The sequence below is a fragment of the Xenopus tropicalis genome, chromosome 1 (genome assembly GCF_000004195.4).
Source record: "Xenopus tropicalis strain Nigerian chromosome 1, UCB_Xtro_10.0, whole genome shotgun sequence".
In the NCBI taxonomy this organism is placed as follows: Eukaryota; Metazoa; Chordata; class Amphibia; order Anura; family Pipidae; genus Xenopus; species Xenopus tropicalis.
This window is the reverse complement of record NC_030677.2, coordinates 134,181,147-134,199,320: the sequence shown is the minus strand read 5'-3', so window position 1 is coordinate 134,199,320 and position 18,174 is coordinate 134,181,147. Positions and strand designations below refer to the sequence as shown.

The 18,174-nt window shown below is 38.2% G+C and overlaps 1 protein-coding gene across 1 annotated transcript in view; it reads right to left on the bottom strand.

The window, feature by feature from the left end:
* The window catches only part of frmd3 (FERM domain containing 3), a 113,611-nt gene that overhangs the window by 19,485 nt on the left and 75,952 nt on the right, over nucleotides 1-18,174 (bottom strand). The window contains 6 exon segments of the mRNA NM_001079042.1: nucleotides 193-281; nucleotides 5,076-5,139; nucleotides 6,047-6,135; nucleotides 8,119-8,206; nucleotides 12,036-12,159; nucleotides 14,473-14,570. Of these exon segments, the coding sequence (NP_001072510.1) occupies nucleotides 193-281; nucleotides 5,076-5,139; nucleotides 6,047-6,135; nucleotides 8,119-8,206; nucleotides 12,036-12,159; nucleotides 14,473-14,570 (552 nt within the window).

Genomic DNA, 18,174 nt, shown 5'->3' with positions numbered 1-18,174 from the left:
ATAGACGTAAGATGATCACTCCCTCGCAGTTACTCCGGGCTGGTGCAGTTTTTCTCCTAACAGGAGCACCAGGGTAAAAGGTAAGTGATTACAATCACTGGGGGATGGTAAACATTTTTACCTTTCCTTTCTCCTTTAAAGGTATCAATTTTACCAATATTAACCTTAATATAAAATACTGTACTAACTTACTTGTAAAAGGCTTGATTTTCAACCCCACATTTCCATAGATGCTTGCAGGCTGCTGGTGTCGAGGTATGGTAAGTTAGAATATTTTTTTTCTGGTGGACAATAAGAAAACAGATTAAAGCAATATAACGTAGATGTTTTAATCACAGAATTAACATATTATAAGAGGTTCTTCATATTATATTATAATAAGTTCTTGAGCTTACACTAAAGCAAAGGTGGCCATACCTGCTTTTTTAGCACGGTGGCCAAATGAGCGGATCTTTCCCTTTCCATGTCCACTTGAAGTGGGCAATATCGGATTAATCCCGAGGGCCAAATGACTGAATCACATTGTCAGGATGTAGGCTGTCAGGATGAGGGCCGCATCATCAAGCCAATGCACTCTTCATCCTGACAGGATTTTAAACCTACCAGATCGACACCTGGCAAATTTTCAGCCAAATATCAGTCTGGTAGGCCTGTCTGAGGCCCCAAACATGGGCCAGTTAGCATTAGCAGATTGTATTGCCCCATGTATGGCCACTCAATACTGAGTAGCTAAATAACAGCAAAATATTGATCTTCATACTGATGCCTTTTCTTTTTTATGTGAAGACAAGCAAAATTAAGTACAGTCTCATGTGCTGGATGCATGCAAAATAGTAAAAGAGATGCCCAAAAGCCCAAATTTTTTCTATTGCCTGATAGACTCCTTATTTGACAGTAAAATTATGTTTATGGCTAAATGGTGAAACAAAGTGTAAAGGCAATGGAAATATATTTCAAAAATATCAACATTTATTGGCTCAGGTTAATAAAAATATTCAGGTAAAATAAAAAGCTGGTAAAAGGCCTACTACCTATATTTATACAATAAATCAATATCTGGCTTTTGATTTGCTTTATATCATATTTGGATTAGAGATTTTAATCTCTTGTGGCTTGCTATACTCATATACATATGTGTGGTTTAGTTTCTTTAATTAAGGATTCAATACATTGATATATAATGCAGTTAGTGCTATTAGTATGTGGCAGTGATTAATAAGCTCTGGTTCCACAAGGGTTTTGCTGCAGCAATAAATTCTCTGATTCTAATTGTACAGAATGTAAGCTGCTGCAGTTTTGGGTATCAATTTCCCACGATAACAGTCAACACTGTAGCATATCTATAAAGATGTGTAAAATTTGCAATTTAAACCATCTCAAACATTTAGAAACTTGTGTGATGATTTTGTGTTACCGACTGTAAAATTCTGGTATTTTTAGGGCCACAAATTGTTGCGCAAATTGTCGCAAAGTACGAAAAAGTTAATTGTTAATTGCCTTTACAAATTAAGGTTGAAAACATTTTCATATTATATTTTATTTATCTGTATTAGTATATTATGATCAATGGTAAATAGTTCACTGCATACACACACTATTGCTTCACCACATATTTGCAGTTATACATATAGATGAGAGCTGCCATATTCTTTACATTGACTGAGAAGTTCTTTGTAGAGCTATAAACTGTATTTATGACCAGTCTGTTTTGCTTAAAGGACATGTAAACCCCACACACAAAAATGTAATCAGTCAACAGCATCTTTGAAATCTTTCAATACCTGCCACTCTGGTTGTCCAGAGGTTAATAGTAAGGCTGCAGCATCCCCTTAATCACTTAGATTTCCTTCTCCTCCTGTAACCCACTCGGCCCCCTCCCTCAGGAATTATCTTTGGCTGTTGGCTTGTGGGCATGCCCAGTTGTACTCAGCTCAGATTACTAAACACGCCCCCCAGTCTAGCAGCCAGTGAAAAGATGGCATTACTAGTTCCCATAGAAATTCAGCTCTAGCCATTCTGCTTCAATGTTTTTCTTTTCTGAATAAGGGTCTGTGTGTGTTTGTATGTTGTTTGCAGATTTAAATGTATATGATTATGTATCAGAGAAAAATGGCCACCGGGTGAAAGCTGCTATTTGCTTTAGGAAAATGTGATGGTGCTGGCAAGCGGGGGGGGATATCTGCAGTACAAATGATGCAGTTTGGGTGGGGGAGACATGCCCAACTGATATACATTGTAGGCAAATGTAGGCTTTACATGTCCTTTAAGTATATCAGGAACATCATAGTTGGCAGATCATATATATGTAGTAAACTCCCATTTTGTAGTGATGGGAGATTCTGCATACACACTAACAATGCCCATACTGTTTATGGTACAATAAATAACAAATCCTCATTCATCTACAGCTATTGTCTATTGCAGGGATGCCCAACCTTTTATGCTCATGAGCTATGCTTAGATGTAATAAGTGATGGTGAGCCATGCAAGCATGAAAAAGTTCTTCAGGGATGCCAAATAAGAACTGTGATTGGCTATTTGGTAGCCTTATGTGAAGTGCAGAAGGCTCTGCTTGGAGTAAAACTGTGTCTCTTTGCTTCCAAAACTTGCCTGCAAGCCAGAAATGTAATATGGGCACCTACTATAAGTGTTTTGAGAGCAACATCAAAAAGAGGTGGTGAGCAACATGTTGCTCACGAGCCACTGATTGGGGATCACTACTCTAAGGGTTATGTCCCACAGAGAGATTAGTTGCCCGCAATAGATCTCTGCAACCACGGGCAACTAATCTGTTCAAAATGCCTTTCCACCGCCAACAAAGGGAATTGCACCTCTTCAGTTTTCCATAGTTTCCTCCAGTAGGCAACTTCACACGACTTCAGAAAACTGAAGCAGTGTGTAGGCTTTTCCAATGGGGATTCCCTTTGCTGCCAGTGGATAGGCATTTCAGAGATCATTCACCCACAGTAGCAGATATCTATTGCAGGCGACTAATCTCTCCATGGGACATTACCCTAATGCAACAATAATGTGAATAATTGGTAAGTAAATCGTTTATAACAATACAAGATGTTTTTATAGTTGGGGAGTTCCATTTCTAATCTATGGATTTGTATGCCTTTTTTTAGGCAGCTGGAGAGAAGCAGAGAGCCCTTGGTCCTTCATTTTTGTTGCTGGACATCCAGAACCTCTGTAAAAACAGTGATGAAACATGCAACCATAAATGATAACAATAGCATCAAAGATGTTCACTCAAAATAGAAAACCAGTTTGTCATCAATAACACCTGATTATGGTAGAGCCACCCTGCTGTATTGCTCTTCTTTATTAATATAATGGATAATATGTATTTAATATAAGCATCTTAGTGATTTGCTCTTTCTCAATTAACTATAGTAGTGTAGCCAAAACATGAAAATAACTGGTAATATGTAGCTTAGTGTTACAGCAAAGCACAAAAACACAGCGGGATATTAATGGAGCACATGTCTGGTGCTATTGTACAGACCTGGTCTGTGCGTTGTGCTAAAGGTGCTTAACAAGATCTTTCTAGTAGGATCTAAGCACAGGAAACCCTATGATGCCTGACTGCCAAAACAGCAGAACCAAATGGACTGATAGATTAACTAGCAGTTTACTGGTACTAAGTCTGTATCCATGTCAGGCACAGGTGTATTGACAGGTGCAGTTTGCAATGAAGTTGAACAGAAATTTTATCATGGCGCATCTCCTCAATAAATGATCCCAGCAACCTTTGAGTCAAACTAAATATTCTGCATTATATACAGAATGCAATTTAAAATCCCAGCAAGTTAGTGCAATCCACCTCTCATTAACCTTTCATTGATAACAACTCATTGCATTATGCACTGTCATAGCTGTTCTTATTATCATTAAGACCAGTCTGTTCTATTAATGTTCTTCTTAGAACGTTCAGGACGTACATTTTTCACCCTGTTTTATTAACTACGCACATTTACTTAATTATAAAAAGCATGAAATCACTGGGAAAAATGGTTCCTTCATTCCATATAAAAGAGATTGGTTACTCTCTGGTCTTTGATTAATTAATATTATCAGTTTAGCTTCTTGTTCATCAGAAATTAATATTGCTTTGCGAAAAGAAGCCAATATATTCATCACTAGACTGTTCCAAGATGTTACCTGTGACAAAGTGAGGGAGGATGCTATTTATAAAAATTATAATAAATATAATTCTGCCTACCCATAGTTTTATGTTATTGTATTTTGTACATTTCAGATTCAACATTGCTGTATCAGTCATTAAAGGGAAGCATTCATTTGGTGTCTTGCTATGCAGTTGTATATGACACTCTATGCCAAGTTGGTATAAAGTATTGTCTGTGCATTGTCTCACAAAGTAAGAATTCATAATTTACTGTCTCTTACATTTGGCTACTATGTAAGTGAGGGATAAAAGGTAATTAAGGTATATAAGGTAGTTAAAGCCACTAGTTGAATGAGTAGGTGTAACTGGTAAATGTTAATATGGACAACAGAAAAGACAAAAAAGAACAACCATTTTAAATACGGGGCACAGGGACCACTGGACTGGCATACAGATAAGTGTTGGGAGAGCACTACACACAAGGGTTCACATAATTATTATTGGATTAAAAGGTGCATTGTGGGGATAGTCCTTCCAGATTATTATACTCTTTATACTATGACATATAAGGAGTCAGTTACAACTGAATTATTTATAATTTATTGTCTTTGCTGGTGTTATAACTTGTGTGCATTAACAGGAATGTACAATTTAGGAGAAACTGTAACTGCCATATTTGTTTTTTTTATATTTTAGGTGCTTTTTAAACTCTTTTTGATTGATCAACAAACTGCATTTTTCAGGACTGCTGTTTAGGAACTGGGATGGTTTTGTGGTTCTTGCTGCATTCATACACTTCTACATTATTCCTTATCAAAGTGGAGGGACTTGTACATACATCTTTTAAGAAGAGTTGAATTACAACAATATATGGGCCATTAATTTCAACTGCAGCCAGATTCAGAAATGAAAAATAAATGACAATCTCTATAAATAACCCACCTACCTCCTTCTGCATTACAACAACGTGAAAAGTCTTTCCATCGAACTTCATTTTGCAGATATCTGGCCTATGGAAGAACAAAAGGCAATACGATTGTCTACAAATTCACTTGCTGTACACTGATTTTTATAGCAAAAGGAAAAGTTGTACTTACCACTAAACACTTTTAAATGAATAAAGGGGGGTGAAATGAGGATGTGACCACAAAATTCATACAAAGACAAAATAACCCTGTGGAATATGTATTTTGAAGCAGTAAAATTCTTAATGAATCAGATGAAACCGAATGTAGGACCGGTCAGACCAGGGATGACACTGACATAGTTGACTAGCACGAATATATTGCAATATATACACAACATGTATGTGTTGTTTAAATGGCATATTCAGTAGTTTTATGTACACAATGTCTGGGAGGCTTAATAATCAAAATCCAAATTTGTTTTTTCAGTTCCAATAAACTTTAAATCTAACTCCTTCAAATAAAACTGAGAATAAAAAATGAAATGCCTTGAATTCATACTTTTCTCATGATTTTCAATGGGTCTCTAAACTCTGAAAAAAATGAGAAAATTAGAAAACCCGGAATTGAAAAAAATCTCTTCAATTTTCCTAGGGCATATTCCATTGTCTCCCACTCGCAACCTTTTAAAAGCAAAAGCTTTACATTTAAGTTTTTCAAATTTTGTGCACTTAATAAATATCAAGCCCTTATTTGAATTCAGGAGTTTTTGCCCAAAAAAAATTTAAATCACAGAAAATCTGAACATAACCAAATTAGCCACTCATCTTATATACTAACACAGGGGTAAATGCAGAGGATGTCGTCTTTGCCTGGAGATTGATTTATACTCAAAAAGCCCAAATGTAAGCTTATTTTAGATTCTATAGTTGTGTCCTGTTAAACACAATCTCTGTTTTTCTAACTACATTATTTTAAACTGTATTCAATTTAGTGCAGTAACATTCCTTACCATTTTATTAGGTGTATTCTTTTATTACCCTGAAAAACGACAAAGCCTGCGGCAGTGTATCCGAGAAATGTAGTGGTCCCTGTAGAATCCTTAAAAGAAAGAAATATAAAGCACTGAATGGAAGAAGTTGGGCAAACTGGTAAATATAGAAACTGAATAAACTGAATACTATTTTTTACAGTGACTTGTTGCTGAACAGATCTTACAATTCAGTACAGACATGGGATCTGTTATCCGGAAACCCATTATCCAGAAAGTTCCGAATACTGAAAGACCAACTCCCATAGACTCTATTACAGGTACGGGATCCGTTATCTGGAATGTTCCGAATTACGGGAAGGCCATCTCCAATAAACTACCTAATTGACAATTAATTAAAATTATTAAAAGTAATTTCCTTTTTCTCTGTAATAATGAAACAGTACATTGTACTTGATCCCAACTAAGATATAATTATCCTTACTGAAGGCAATACAATCCTATTTGGTTTAATATATGTTTAAATGATTTTTTGTAGACTTAAGGTATGGAGATGGAGATCCAGATTATGGAAAGATCCCTTATCCGGAAAACCCCTGTTCCAAGCATTCTGGATAACAGGTCCCATACCTTTATAAGCAAATAATTCTCATATTTTAAAACTGATTTTCTTTCTCTGTTTAATAACAAAGCAGTACCTTGTATTTGATCCTAACTAAGATATAATAAATCCTTAATGAATGTAAATAAATCCTATTGGGTTTATTTAATGTTTAAGTGATTTTTTTAGTAGACGTAAGGCATGGAGATCAAAATTCCCCAATCTGGAAAACCTCAGGGCCGGAGCATTTTGGATAACTAGTCCCATGTCCGTATTTCTTTTTGTCTACTGTGTATTTCAGCCTATATAGAGTGTAATGTATGAAAAGTCAGAAAGTTAGAAACTGGTCTAGCAAGCCATAGTAACCAATCAGTGGTAGCATCTACTGGTCACCTATAACCTGTCTGCAACATTTAATTGGTTGCTATAGGTTTATAGACCAGGTTCAAACTTTATGGCTACATTACCCACCTTTGTGGGGGATAATAAAAGTTCCAAAGTTTGCATCAAGTCTAGTAACCTAAAGCAACCAATCAGTAGGTAATAAGTCAGTACATTAGTTAAGCATGTGACTTATTGTTTTGGGTTATTAGATTTTACCCATTCAGAGTATGGAATTGTTCAAAGAAGCTTCAGGAATTCAGATTTGAGCAAAGTCCAGAAGTGGTAGGACTTGTAGAAAGAAACATATATCACTTAGCCAAAAAATGATTATTTAAATATTTCTCTTTACTAAATAGCCTTGTTCCTCTCTTTTGTAGACCCCCCCCCCCTCTACTCCATTAATGCAGAGACTGGCAGCGAGTACAGATCTGAGGGCAGCTGCAGCTTTAAGTGCTACTGCATACCTGGCTCAATGACACTCATTTGCCTAGCATGGCAGCCAATTGGATAAATGCTATGCAAGTGACTGATGACATAAAGCCTCAATTCATATCTGATTTCCACTGCGGATCTCTGCTTAACCCTGAGATTGTGTAAGTGCAACTTTTATCATGAATATAACAGAAATGATCAGTATTTGCTACATAATTATATTTATTATTATCATTTGTCTTTAGATACTGGTGGTAAAATTGAGCCAATGAGTCTGACATCCATAACCCACAGGAAAGAAAGGAAATATATTCATATATTTATATCTGTTAATGATACCTAATACTCCTTTATAAAAATACAACAAACAACTGCTGGATGGCTGCAAGGAGAAGCAGTTTAAATTAAAGTACCCATGATCGCCTCTAGTGCAACATTTTGGCGATTTACTTTACAGAACATTAGATTAGTGGGACAGCCAACCGTATGATAGCATTCTGTAAGCATCATCATTTTTAGAATTATGCATATTTACTGGAAGCCATTTTCTATGCCAGCAGATGCAGTTATTGTGAATCAGAACTGTGCTAACTCATTACAGGATACATATGTAAAGCAAAATAAACATGAAGGGAGATCTGTTTAAAAGGGTTTATCTTCAGAAGAGCTGCTTTACCTTGCAGGGATGAGGGTCAACCCCATATGTCTCCAAGGAATGTGCTTTCAGCAGCAAATTAAATTCAGAAACAGACGGACTCTGACCTCTGTAACGATAGGCAGGGAGGAGTAAAAGGTTACTGGCGTTTTCACACAATACCCAAAGTAATTCAAAGGAATAATATTTTCTTTTTTATTGTTCTGATTACATACAAATCACCAAATGACTGCAGTAGAATACAAATATACACTATTGTTTTTCTTTAAACTGTAATGTTGTAAATTGTAATTAAATCTTTTTAAGTGATTACAGTATGCATGTCCACATGTATGTATATGTACAAATACATATATAATACACACATATAATACACACGAGCCATGAACATTCTGTAAACTTAAACCTCCTTAACCACAACCTACTATTGTTACCAAAATCAACTGAAGAGTAACTGATGAGTTCTTGAACAAGCATAGTATCCAAGGCTATTGTGATACTTATATCTACAGTTAGTATTAATGGTTGTATATATAGTTTATGTATGTGAGAGTATAGATTGGTAAGTATAGGTTGTGTGTGCCGGGTTTACTTGGAAAGGTTGAACTTGATGGACTCTGGTCGTTTTTCAAGCCTATGTAACTATGTAACTTCTTGCAAGATGATTTTTTTTATAAGGAGAGTATAGAAATGAAAAACATTGAACAATTGTACTCCTTTATTATTTTACAGAAAATTATGTTCCTGGCCACAGTTTTTTAACTAGATTATACAGCCCTGCAGCACTGAAGGAGTAGTGAAATGTCCAAGTTCTCCCTACAATGAAAACAGAAAGGAAGGGTGCCAACTATGGAATGCCTCTAGTTAAATACTGACCAGCAGGCAATTAGAACAAGTAAGGCATAAAGCAACATTTTTGGGGAAAAGAGAGCCAAAGCATCAAAACATGACAAAATACTTAGCAGCCTGAATTAGAATAGCCCTCCTTCAAAGGAGAAGGAAAGGTACAATCACTGGTGGCACCCCCTAGCTACCCCGGGCTGGTGCGGTTTCTCCTAAAAGGAGTACCAGCTGGGGTAAAAGCTAAGCAATTACAATCACACCTAACATTTTGGCACCCCCCAGTAATTAGACCTTTCCTTCTCCTTTAAATAGCATTACTTAGCTCCAAAACTCTCTGAATGGGCTCTGGTGTACAATATTTTAGTTATGATAAGCTGCATATACAGTATGCATTTCTCAATCAAGTGCTATGTGTCATTATAGTCAGGGAAGATTAGATTATTTCCTACTGAAATCTTATCCTTTGTCATTAAAGTCACAGTCTTCTTGTTGTGTGAATGTGTTTGAGCAGCTCCCCCTTGGCGCATATGTTTATCTTATCAAAACTGCATGTTATCTAATATCCTCGAGTTAATTATCTGTTGGGATTTATGCACAGGCTCAATTCTTTAATAACAAATCCTGCTGCATCTGTTTTGCATTAATACTGTATTGTGTATTGCATTCTTGGTTTCCTTCCAAAACAAAGCTTAAAGGGGATGTTCACCTTCACACAATAGTCAGAATCTGAACAGACCCTGTCACAAAAAATATTTTTGTAAATCATCTTTATTATTTAAAATGCTTTGAAGCTACAGACCAGGATCAGAGCTGCTGTCACGCTCTCATCTCTGCTCTCAGGAGGGGATTTCCCAGAGGAGTACTTGGCAGGCTGTCACATAAAAAAAGTTGAAACTGAACTGGTTCTGCGCATGTCTTCCCTTTCCTGCTTAATATACATGTCTTTGATACCATTGGCTGGCAACATTCATCCAATCAGATCAGTGCAATGCAATGCTATAATCCCACAGAGAAAAATCTGAGAAAGCATCTCTGCCACCATTTCTCAAAAACTAAAAACTTCTTGACAGGTCCACCAAGTATGGATACAAGATCCATTCTCCACAGAACAGAAGACAAGGAATTCAATTTTTACTTCCTATATCATTATAAAAATGCCATCACACCAGCAAGTTCCCTGTGGTAAATTAAACAGTTACAAGGGGCCAATCACAATGGCCCTGTGAGGATGTCATCCCTCTTATCTACTATTTTTCTTCAAGTATGCATTCTATGACATCCATAATGCACAAAATTTAGCTTTGTATACCTTGGTGCTATCAGTGCTACACTGCAATATTCAAATGACTAAAAATACTAATTAATATTGAAAAATGTCAGGTAAAGATTGCTAGATTTCCATTATTGTCTTTATCATATTCTTCTCTTAACCTTACTATTCTGTAAGTCTTCTATTAACCTTACTACTCTGTAAGCCTTCTATTAACCTTACTACACTGCGGCAAAAACCAAATATTTCTATCCATCTATGCTTTACAGTACAAGCCACATTTTCCATTTGCCAATAATAATATGGGGTAAAATCTGTAAAATCTAAAATGTAAAATCAGAGAAAATGCATTATGCAATATGTATTGGTGGGACCACAAAAATACTGTGTAAAATAAGGGAAAAAACAAAAGCAGGGGATGTAAAATCGAGGTTTTAATGTGTATAGATTTAGGATGTTTTAGTTACATAACTGTATTTAAAACAGATCTTGTAGATTGTAAGCTCTTTTGGGCAGGGCCCTCTTCACTTCTTGTATCGGTTATTGGTTGCTTTATATGTTACTCTGTATGTCCAATGTATGAAACCCACTTATTGTACAGTGCTGCGGAATATGTTGGCGCTTTATAAATAAATGTTAATAATAATAATAATAATAATAATCGGCAATGAAGAGAGAATTCAGGGTAGAGCTGGAACACTGCCATGAGACTCATTAGTATTTGTGCTCATGTACAGTAATTACAATTTTATTCACAAGGGGGTACTCAGAAAGTCCAACATTTTTACAGATGCCAGGCAGTGAAATCCAAGACATTGAAAAATAAAAAAAATATGCAGGGCATCTATGTACAAGTCAAGCTGGCCTCACTATGGTTCAAATATTGAGAAATTGATTTATTTTTTTGTCTGTTAATATGGAGCTTTTAATAAACAAATTATTTAAAAGGAAACTCTGGCTTCCGAACCAATATTTGTTAAAGAGCCCCACACAACACAGAACCCCATAATAAATCTACCACTGTAATCTGTGCATAAATACAATTTTTATATGCTGAAATCCAGCTGCAAAACAATTCTTCTCTTTCTGCATCATTTGAAATCCTGGCAGGAGAAGAGGGACTAAAACACTGATTTACAAATTGTAACAACTTCTCTACAGTTTACAGACAGCATGCAGGAACCCATAACCCACAATGCATTGCACTGTGACGTTCCTTTCCTTATTGATCCCGCATGTGCAGGGAATTGTGGTATTTGGAGGATGCAGGCTGAGGGCACGCTGAAGACAGTCTTAAATTGTGTTTGGATGGAGTTCCCCTTTTGGGGTGAAGACACAGGGAGCTACTTATTGCTAAAACACACAAAGAGACAATTATCAGTAAATGATCATCATTGTCTTTTTTGTAGCCATGAAAAGTAGCTGCTACTAGTAGCTCTATGTGTCTTCACCCTTAAGGGCTGTGACACACGGGGAGATTAGTCACCACACGACAAATTCCTTGTCGCAGGTGACTAATCTCCCCGAAATGCCATCCCACTGGCTAGAATGTAAATCGCCGGTGGGATGGCATACGCAACGCCGCGATTTGCTGAAGTTGCCGCAGGAAACTTCAACGACTTCGGCAAATTGCGCTACCGCATGTGCCATCCCACTGGCGATTTACATTCTAGCTGGTGGGATGGCATTTTGGCGAGATCAGTCACCCGCGACAATGGAGATTTGTCGTGCTGCGACTAATCTCCCCGTGTGTCACTGCCCAAAGGGGCCTTAAATATATGAATTACAGGAGATAAACAGCAACAAGACACAGATAAACAATCACCTCAGCTCGTTCTTATGAATTTCCACGATTTTTCTCTCCAACTTCTGTGACTGTTTAGGGAATATCTTGAAGTCGCAGATGTAATTGTCAGGATGCTCATCAGGATCGTAATCTCCAATCTCAGCTGCAGCACAAAATATTTGGAGTTTGTTGGCACAAACATTTTATTAAAATATATAAATGCATGATGAACTTTTATGATCAACTGTTACAAGGGCTAGAATCCAGTATCCAGTGCAGTGGATCTGCACCCATATTCATTTCATTTCATGCATGTGTGCACAGTCTAAGGCCTGTCACTGCTCAAGGAGAGAATGGGTGTGGATTCACTCCAATCGGTTTCTATGCAGGTGGAGAAACAGCCCAGTGTGACAACAGCTTTATATTCAGTACAAAACAAGTGCTAACAGTGGAGACACTTTGAAAGTAATTAAACAGTAGACTTTATCCAAATCTGGTAACCCACAGTAATCAATCGGTTCTCTGCTTTTAAACAATACACCTATAATTGCTACCTGCTGGTTGCTCACTATTAGTTACTAGAACCAGAACAAATGTTGCTCTTTATATTACCTTGTATCTCATTGAGGACATATGCAGAAAGCCTTACATGCACCAGCCTTGCCCATACACGCACCAATATAATCACACCAAATGTAGTTTCGTACAATTTTCGGACCATGTGTAGGCTCCAAATTATTGTCCCGATAATTTTCATACCATGTTGATTAGTTGTTTGGTTCAATAGGACAGGTTAGAAAATTCCAAATCTGTGCATATATTGTGTATCTGACGATATCCTTGGGGATGTCACTTTCGTACAGTTGTTGTCTGCCAAATGTTTCATATTCAGAACATCCTCCCATTTGTTATTTTTAGGACTTTTTAGGATCTTTTGAGTTACAGATGTAACTAAATCAGACTTTAAAATGTTGGTCAAGGCTTTACCTTGTCGCACAGGTAAGCTTACCATCATATACTTGGTTATGCAGACAACGATTGCAGGGAGAAACCAACCTACCTATAAACTGGACTCCAAACACAGTAAACAGTGGGTCTACCAGTCTCTCTATGTAGCAGGTAAAACCCCCCACACACTGCTTGTTCTAAGTGACACAGATACGCCTATCAAATACTTGGTATAATCTTCCTTGGTAATATAAAGGTTATTTAGCAGACTTAACAGACATTGCACAGCTGCTGAATTAATGTAACTCTCTGACAGTTCACAGCATATTTTAAATCTTTTTTTAGAAGTGGAAGGATGGGAAACATGTGCATAAATTAAATATAAAAGCCAATTATTTATGCCACCCCTTTGTATAGCAATTGCTGGTTGCAAACTGTCTGCACTAAATACAGATTATGGGGCACTGTAATTTTTCACTATGAACAGAGGTCTTACTTCTCCCATCAAGATGTAAATGGGTAGTAATCACAGGAAACATGAAATATTACATAAACCAATGTACCATGCAGTTCAGTGATTTTAGTAACTGTACCAAACACAATAATTATATGTGAGGCATGCCAGCAAAAACCACAATGCCTGCTAGTTTTTAATTAAAACTTAAAATGGAATGTGTTATTTTCAGAAATAACACCAAGGCATGATGACTTGTGGAGGAGGCTCACAACAGTTAATCAGTGTCTCGGGAAATTGTGTACTACACAAAACAGGGGTAGACTTTATCTAGCTATATTTAAAATTGAAAAACCGCAGAGTTTTTACTTGGTCACTAATTACAGCTGTAAGCTATTGGAGGATAAATCTAAAGCAACTTTATACATCTAGACGTGTCAGTAAACATTTATATTCACAAAACTGTTAAAGACCTATCAGAATACTGAGTTCAAACTAAACTATATAAAGCCATTTAATTTGTAATTTATTCACCCCAGTGTGTGGAGTACATTGGCACATATTGCAAATATCTTATGGGTCTTTGTATGCTCATTCAATTTAAAGAAGTGGTTGTCAGCTCATGCCCCACTTAAAGCCCCATTTGCCAGGGCCCCCTTTGGTCAAGGCCTATAAAATGGGTACAGATATAGGAAAAATCAGTACAGCAGTTATTCAAGCATAGTTTCATAATATCTAGCACAGCAAATAATATCTCACCAAATCTCATCCTAACTGATCTTAAATTATTTGGGGGGTTCAGGTGTATATCTAGGGCAGCAAATGGCCATTTTCTTTAGTTCTCCACCAGTTGGCCTTAAAGCTGAGGCATCTGACACTACTCCTTGCCCACTAGGGTGGCCAGTCCCACAGTTCAGAAACCACCAACCTACATGGGGTGTTATAGTGGTGGAGCACATAATGATTTGGAGATATCCAATAGCACCAGTAATTAAAGCATCTGCACTCAATGTTTTTTCTGCGTGACTTACTAACTTAGTTTAATAACAAAATGTACATTTATGTCATTCTTACCTTGCACAATACAGGCACCCAGAAAAGCAGCATCAGCAAAACAGCAAAGTAGCCGACCATGAAAAATATCTCGCTTGATTTGTAAATACAAAAGATACCTGAAAATAAATATATCAATCATTATTAACTGTGTCAGCAGTTCATATTCTTTGTAAGCACAACGTACAGGAAATAACGACCAGAGAAAAACAGCTCATTGGTGAAGATTTGCCAATTAGAAAGGCTATTAGAAAGGTCTTACGTTTAAGATATTTGTTGTTTAAAATGTTTTTTTAATGTTTTGTTATTATTTTCAATATGTTAAACATGAATTGATTCTATGGATGAATACTGATGGATTCCTTAAACAAACATCTCAGAGGTTCAGTGAGTACAACATATTTATAAAGTTAAATGCACATATGCTTGCCCTGGAATTTAATTGCATATCTGTCTTTTGTGGGTTTTTTAGACCAGAATCCATTCAGTGTAGCTTCACACAAGCCAACACCATGCCTGTCAGTGGAGCTACATGGAGGAGCACATCAGCTTTTTTTAGTCAGCATGAAAAGTGGATCATCCACCCAGTGTGGCCCTAACCTTAAAGTGAAAGTGACCTTAATTAAAGGGATAGCACTGTCAACCAATTCAAAGAATAGGGCTTGTGTTGAACATACTTTTAACATGTTGTTTTAACCAAAACACATGTATGATTTTTGTTATTTCTTGCACTAATAGGGAAAAATCTGAAACTGAGAATAAAGTCACATTCTCCTTCCTGTTCTAATGAGTACAACAGCAACAAATCACCAGTTTACTCATTCCAAAGGTCTATCCATACTGTACAAGACAACGGGGCATTGCCCCGTAGATATTCTTTCTATATCCCCTCGTTGGCTTGTACAGCACTGCAGAATATATTGGTGCTTTATAAGATAATAATCATTCTGCCTGAATGTGTCATTCTGCTTCTCTAAGTGAATTTGCCAAAACCACTAAACAGCACATTAAACACCACTCCTTTAAGCACATTTTAATGCAAAATGACTATGTGCCTGAAGCAAACTAATAACCTTTCTAACCATGCATTTGAATTTTCCACTTACTCCTTTTTGTCAAACAACCCAAATTGTTACCTTTCTGAAAAATGCAATGTCTTTTCAGTTGAACTTCCTGTGCTGACTGTGGGACATAAGCCTAAAAGCTGTTAAAGCTTCTCTCTCAGCATAATATTCTCTGTTCCACAACTACAAAGCATTGCAAAGCACTACAGATATTTCCAGATGTACTAACTTGCGCTTTACCACATATTCTCCAAATGTTTTTGTGTGGTTGTGGCTCAGCAGTTTAGTTAAATTACATTAGCCCACAATTCTTTGTTCCAAAAAGTTGCAAGATTATCAAATCTTGTTTAGCATCATTTAAACTTTATGTCTTAAAAATAGCTCCCCTCTCTCAACGTTCCCACGCATTATTTTGTGTAAGCAGCACTCTGCTAAGAATGTGTGGACAGCACTACTTGGCCTCCCAGATTTGGCACTGAGGCATTTTTTCACTTCTTAATAATGTTTTTGACAGCTGAAATGGCTGAATATGTTTAGAGACTTGCACAGGGTACGTCTGCAAGCAAACTGAAATTCTGAATGCAATTGTCATGTTTTTACCCCACAATGCAGCATTTTCCCCCCAAATTCTGCTGTCATTATGATCACAAAATGCTCTTGAGGCAATTGCGCTCCGTCAACCACAATCGCATCCGATTCATCAAAATGAAAGCAAGCTGCATGTGTACTTTGTTGCATGTTGTGCAAAACGATGCCAAACTTTCTCTATGTCCACTTAGTGGCAATTGACGCAGAGTGTATTAGGGTTTTTTACACAAGAGTGAAAATAAAGCCTTGCAGCCAGCCAACCAAAGAAGGTGACAGTTTAGCAAGACTAAAATTGCTAGTAAACATGGGCAAACATAGGGTGATACTGTCTGATGTCTTTGCCACTCCTGGCTGAATGAGAAACATATAGGCCTAACAATCCCTTAGGGTAAGGATGGCCCAAATAAAAGGATATTTAAATGAAAGAAATGGTGAGTCATTTATCAACTCATCAGCTGCAGGTGGAACAATGAAAGCAAACATTTGATTGGTTGAAATAGGTTACTGCCCAGGGGCACTATCCAATAATAAGTCCTTAGGTTTAATGATGTAAATCAGTGCTGTCCAACTTCTGTTGTACCGAGGGCCGGAATTTTTCCGACCTACGTGGTGGAGGGCCGATAATGGAAGCCAGTTTTGACCACTCCCCTTTTTGAAACCGCACCCACTTGAAACCACACCCATGTTATCACATGACCATACCCATATTAATGGTTATAGTACAGCAAAAACCTGCCATACTCTGCCTTCCCTACCCTGCCTTTGTGTGCCATACTCTGCCTTCCCTACCCTGCCATACTTTCACTGTGTGCCATTCTTGGCTGGTTTGTGCCATACTTGGCCTTTGTGTGCCATACTCTGCCTTCCCTACCCTGCCTGCGTGTGCCATTCTTTCACTGTGTTTGCCATACTTGGCCTGTGTGTGCCATACTCGGCCTGTGTGTGCCATACTCTGCCTGTGTGTGCCATACTCTGCCTGTGTGTGCCATACTCTGCCTGTGTGTGCCATACTCTGCCTGTGTGTGCCATACTCTGCCTGTGTGTGCCATACTCTGCCTGTGTGTGCCATACTCTGCCTGTGTGTGCCATACTCTGCCTGTGTGTGCCATACTCTGCCTGTGTGTGCCATACTCTGCCTGTGTGTGCCATACTCTGCCTGTGTGTGCCATACTCTGCCTGTGTGTGCCATACTCTGCCTTCCCTACCCTGCCTGCGTGTGCCATTCTTTCACTGTGTTTGCCATACTTGGCCTGTGTGTGCCATACTCGGCCTGTGTGTGCCATACTCGGCCTGTGTGTGCCATACTCGGCCTGTGTGTGCCATACTCTGCCTGTGTGTGCCATACTCTGCCTGTGTGCCATACTCTGCCTGTGTGTGCCATACTCTGCCTGTGTGTGCCATACTCTGCCTGTGTGTGCCATACTCTGCCTGTGTGTGCCATACTCTGCCTGTGTGTGCCATACTCTGCCTGTGTGTGCCATACTCTGCCTGTGTGTGCCATACTCTGCCTGTGTGTGCCATACTCTGCCTGTGTGTGCCATACTCTGCCTGTGTGTGCCATACTCTGCCTGTGTGTGCCATACTCTGCCTGTGTGTGCCATACTCTGCCTGTGTGTGCCATACTCTGCCTGTGTGTGCCATACTCTGCCTGTGTGTGCCATACTCTGCCTGTGTGTGCCATACTCTGCCTGTGTGTGCCATACTCTGCCTGTGTGTGCCATACTCTGCCTGTGTGTGCCATACTCTGCCTGTGTGTGCCATACTCTGCCTGTGTGTGCCATACTCTGCCTGTGTGTGCCATACTCTGCCTGTGTGTGCCATACTCTGCCTGTGTGTGCCATACTCTGCCTGTGTGTGCCATACTCTGCCTGTGTGTGCCATACTCTGCTTGCCCTATGATGCCTGTGTGTATGGCACACACAGGCAGCCTACAGTGACACAATGCTGGCAATGCTCCTACAGTCTGCACAATAACTATATATTAAAAAACTTTTTAATTGAAGTACCACCTCAGTATATGTTCTTTTTGTAGTGTGCAGGGATTATTTGTGGGTTTCTACTGCTCCTGAGG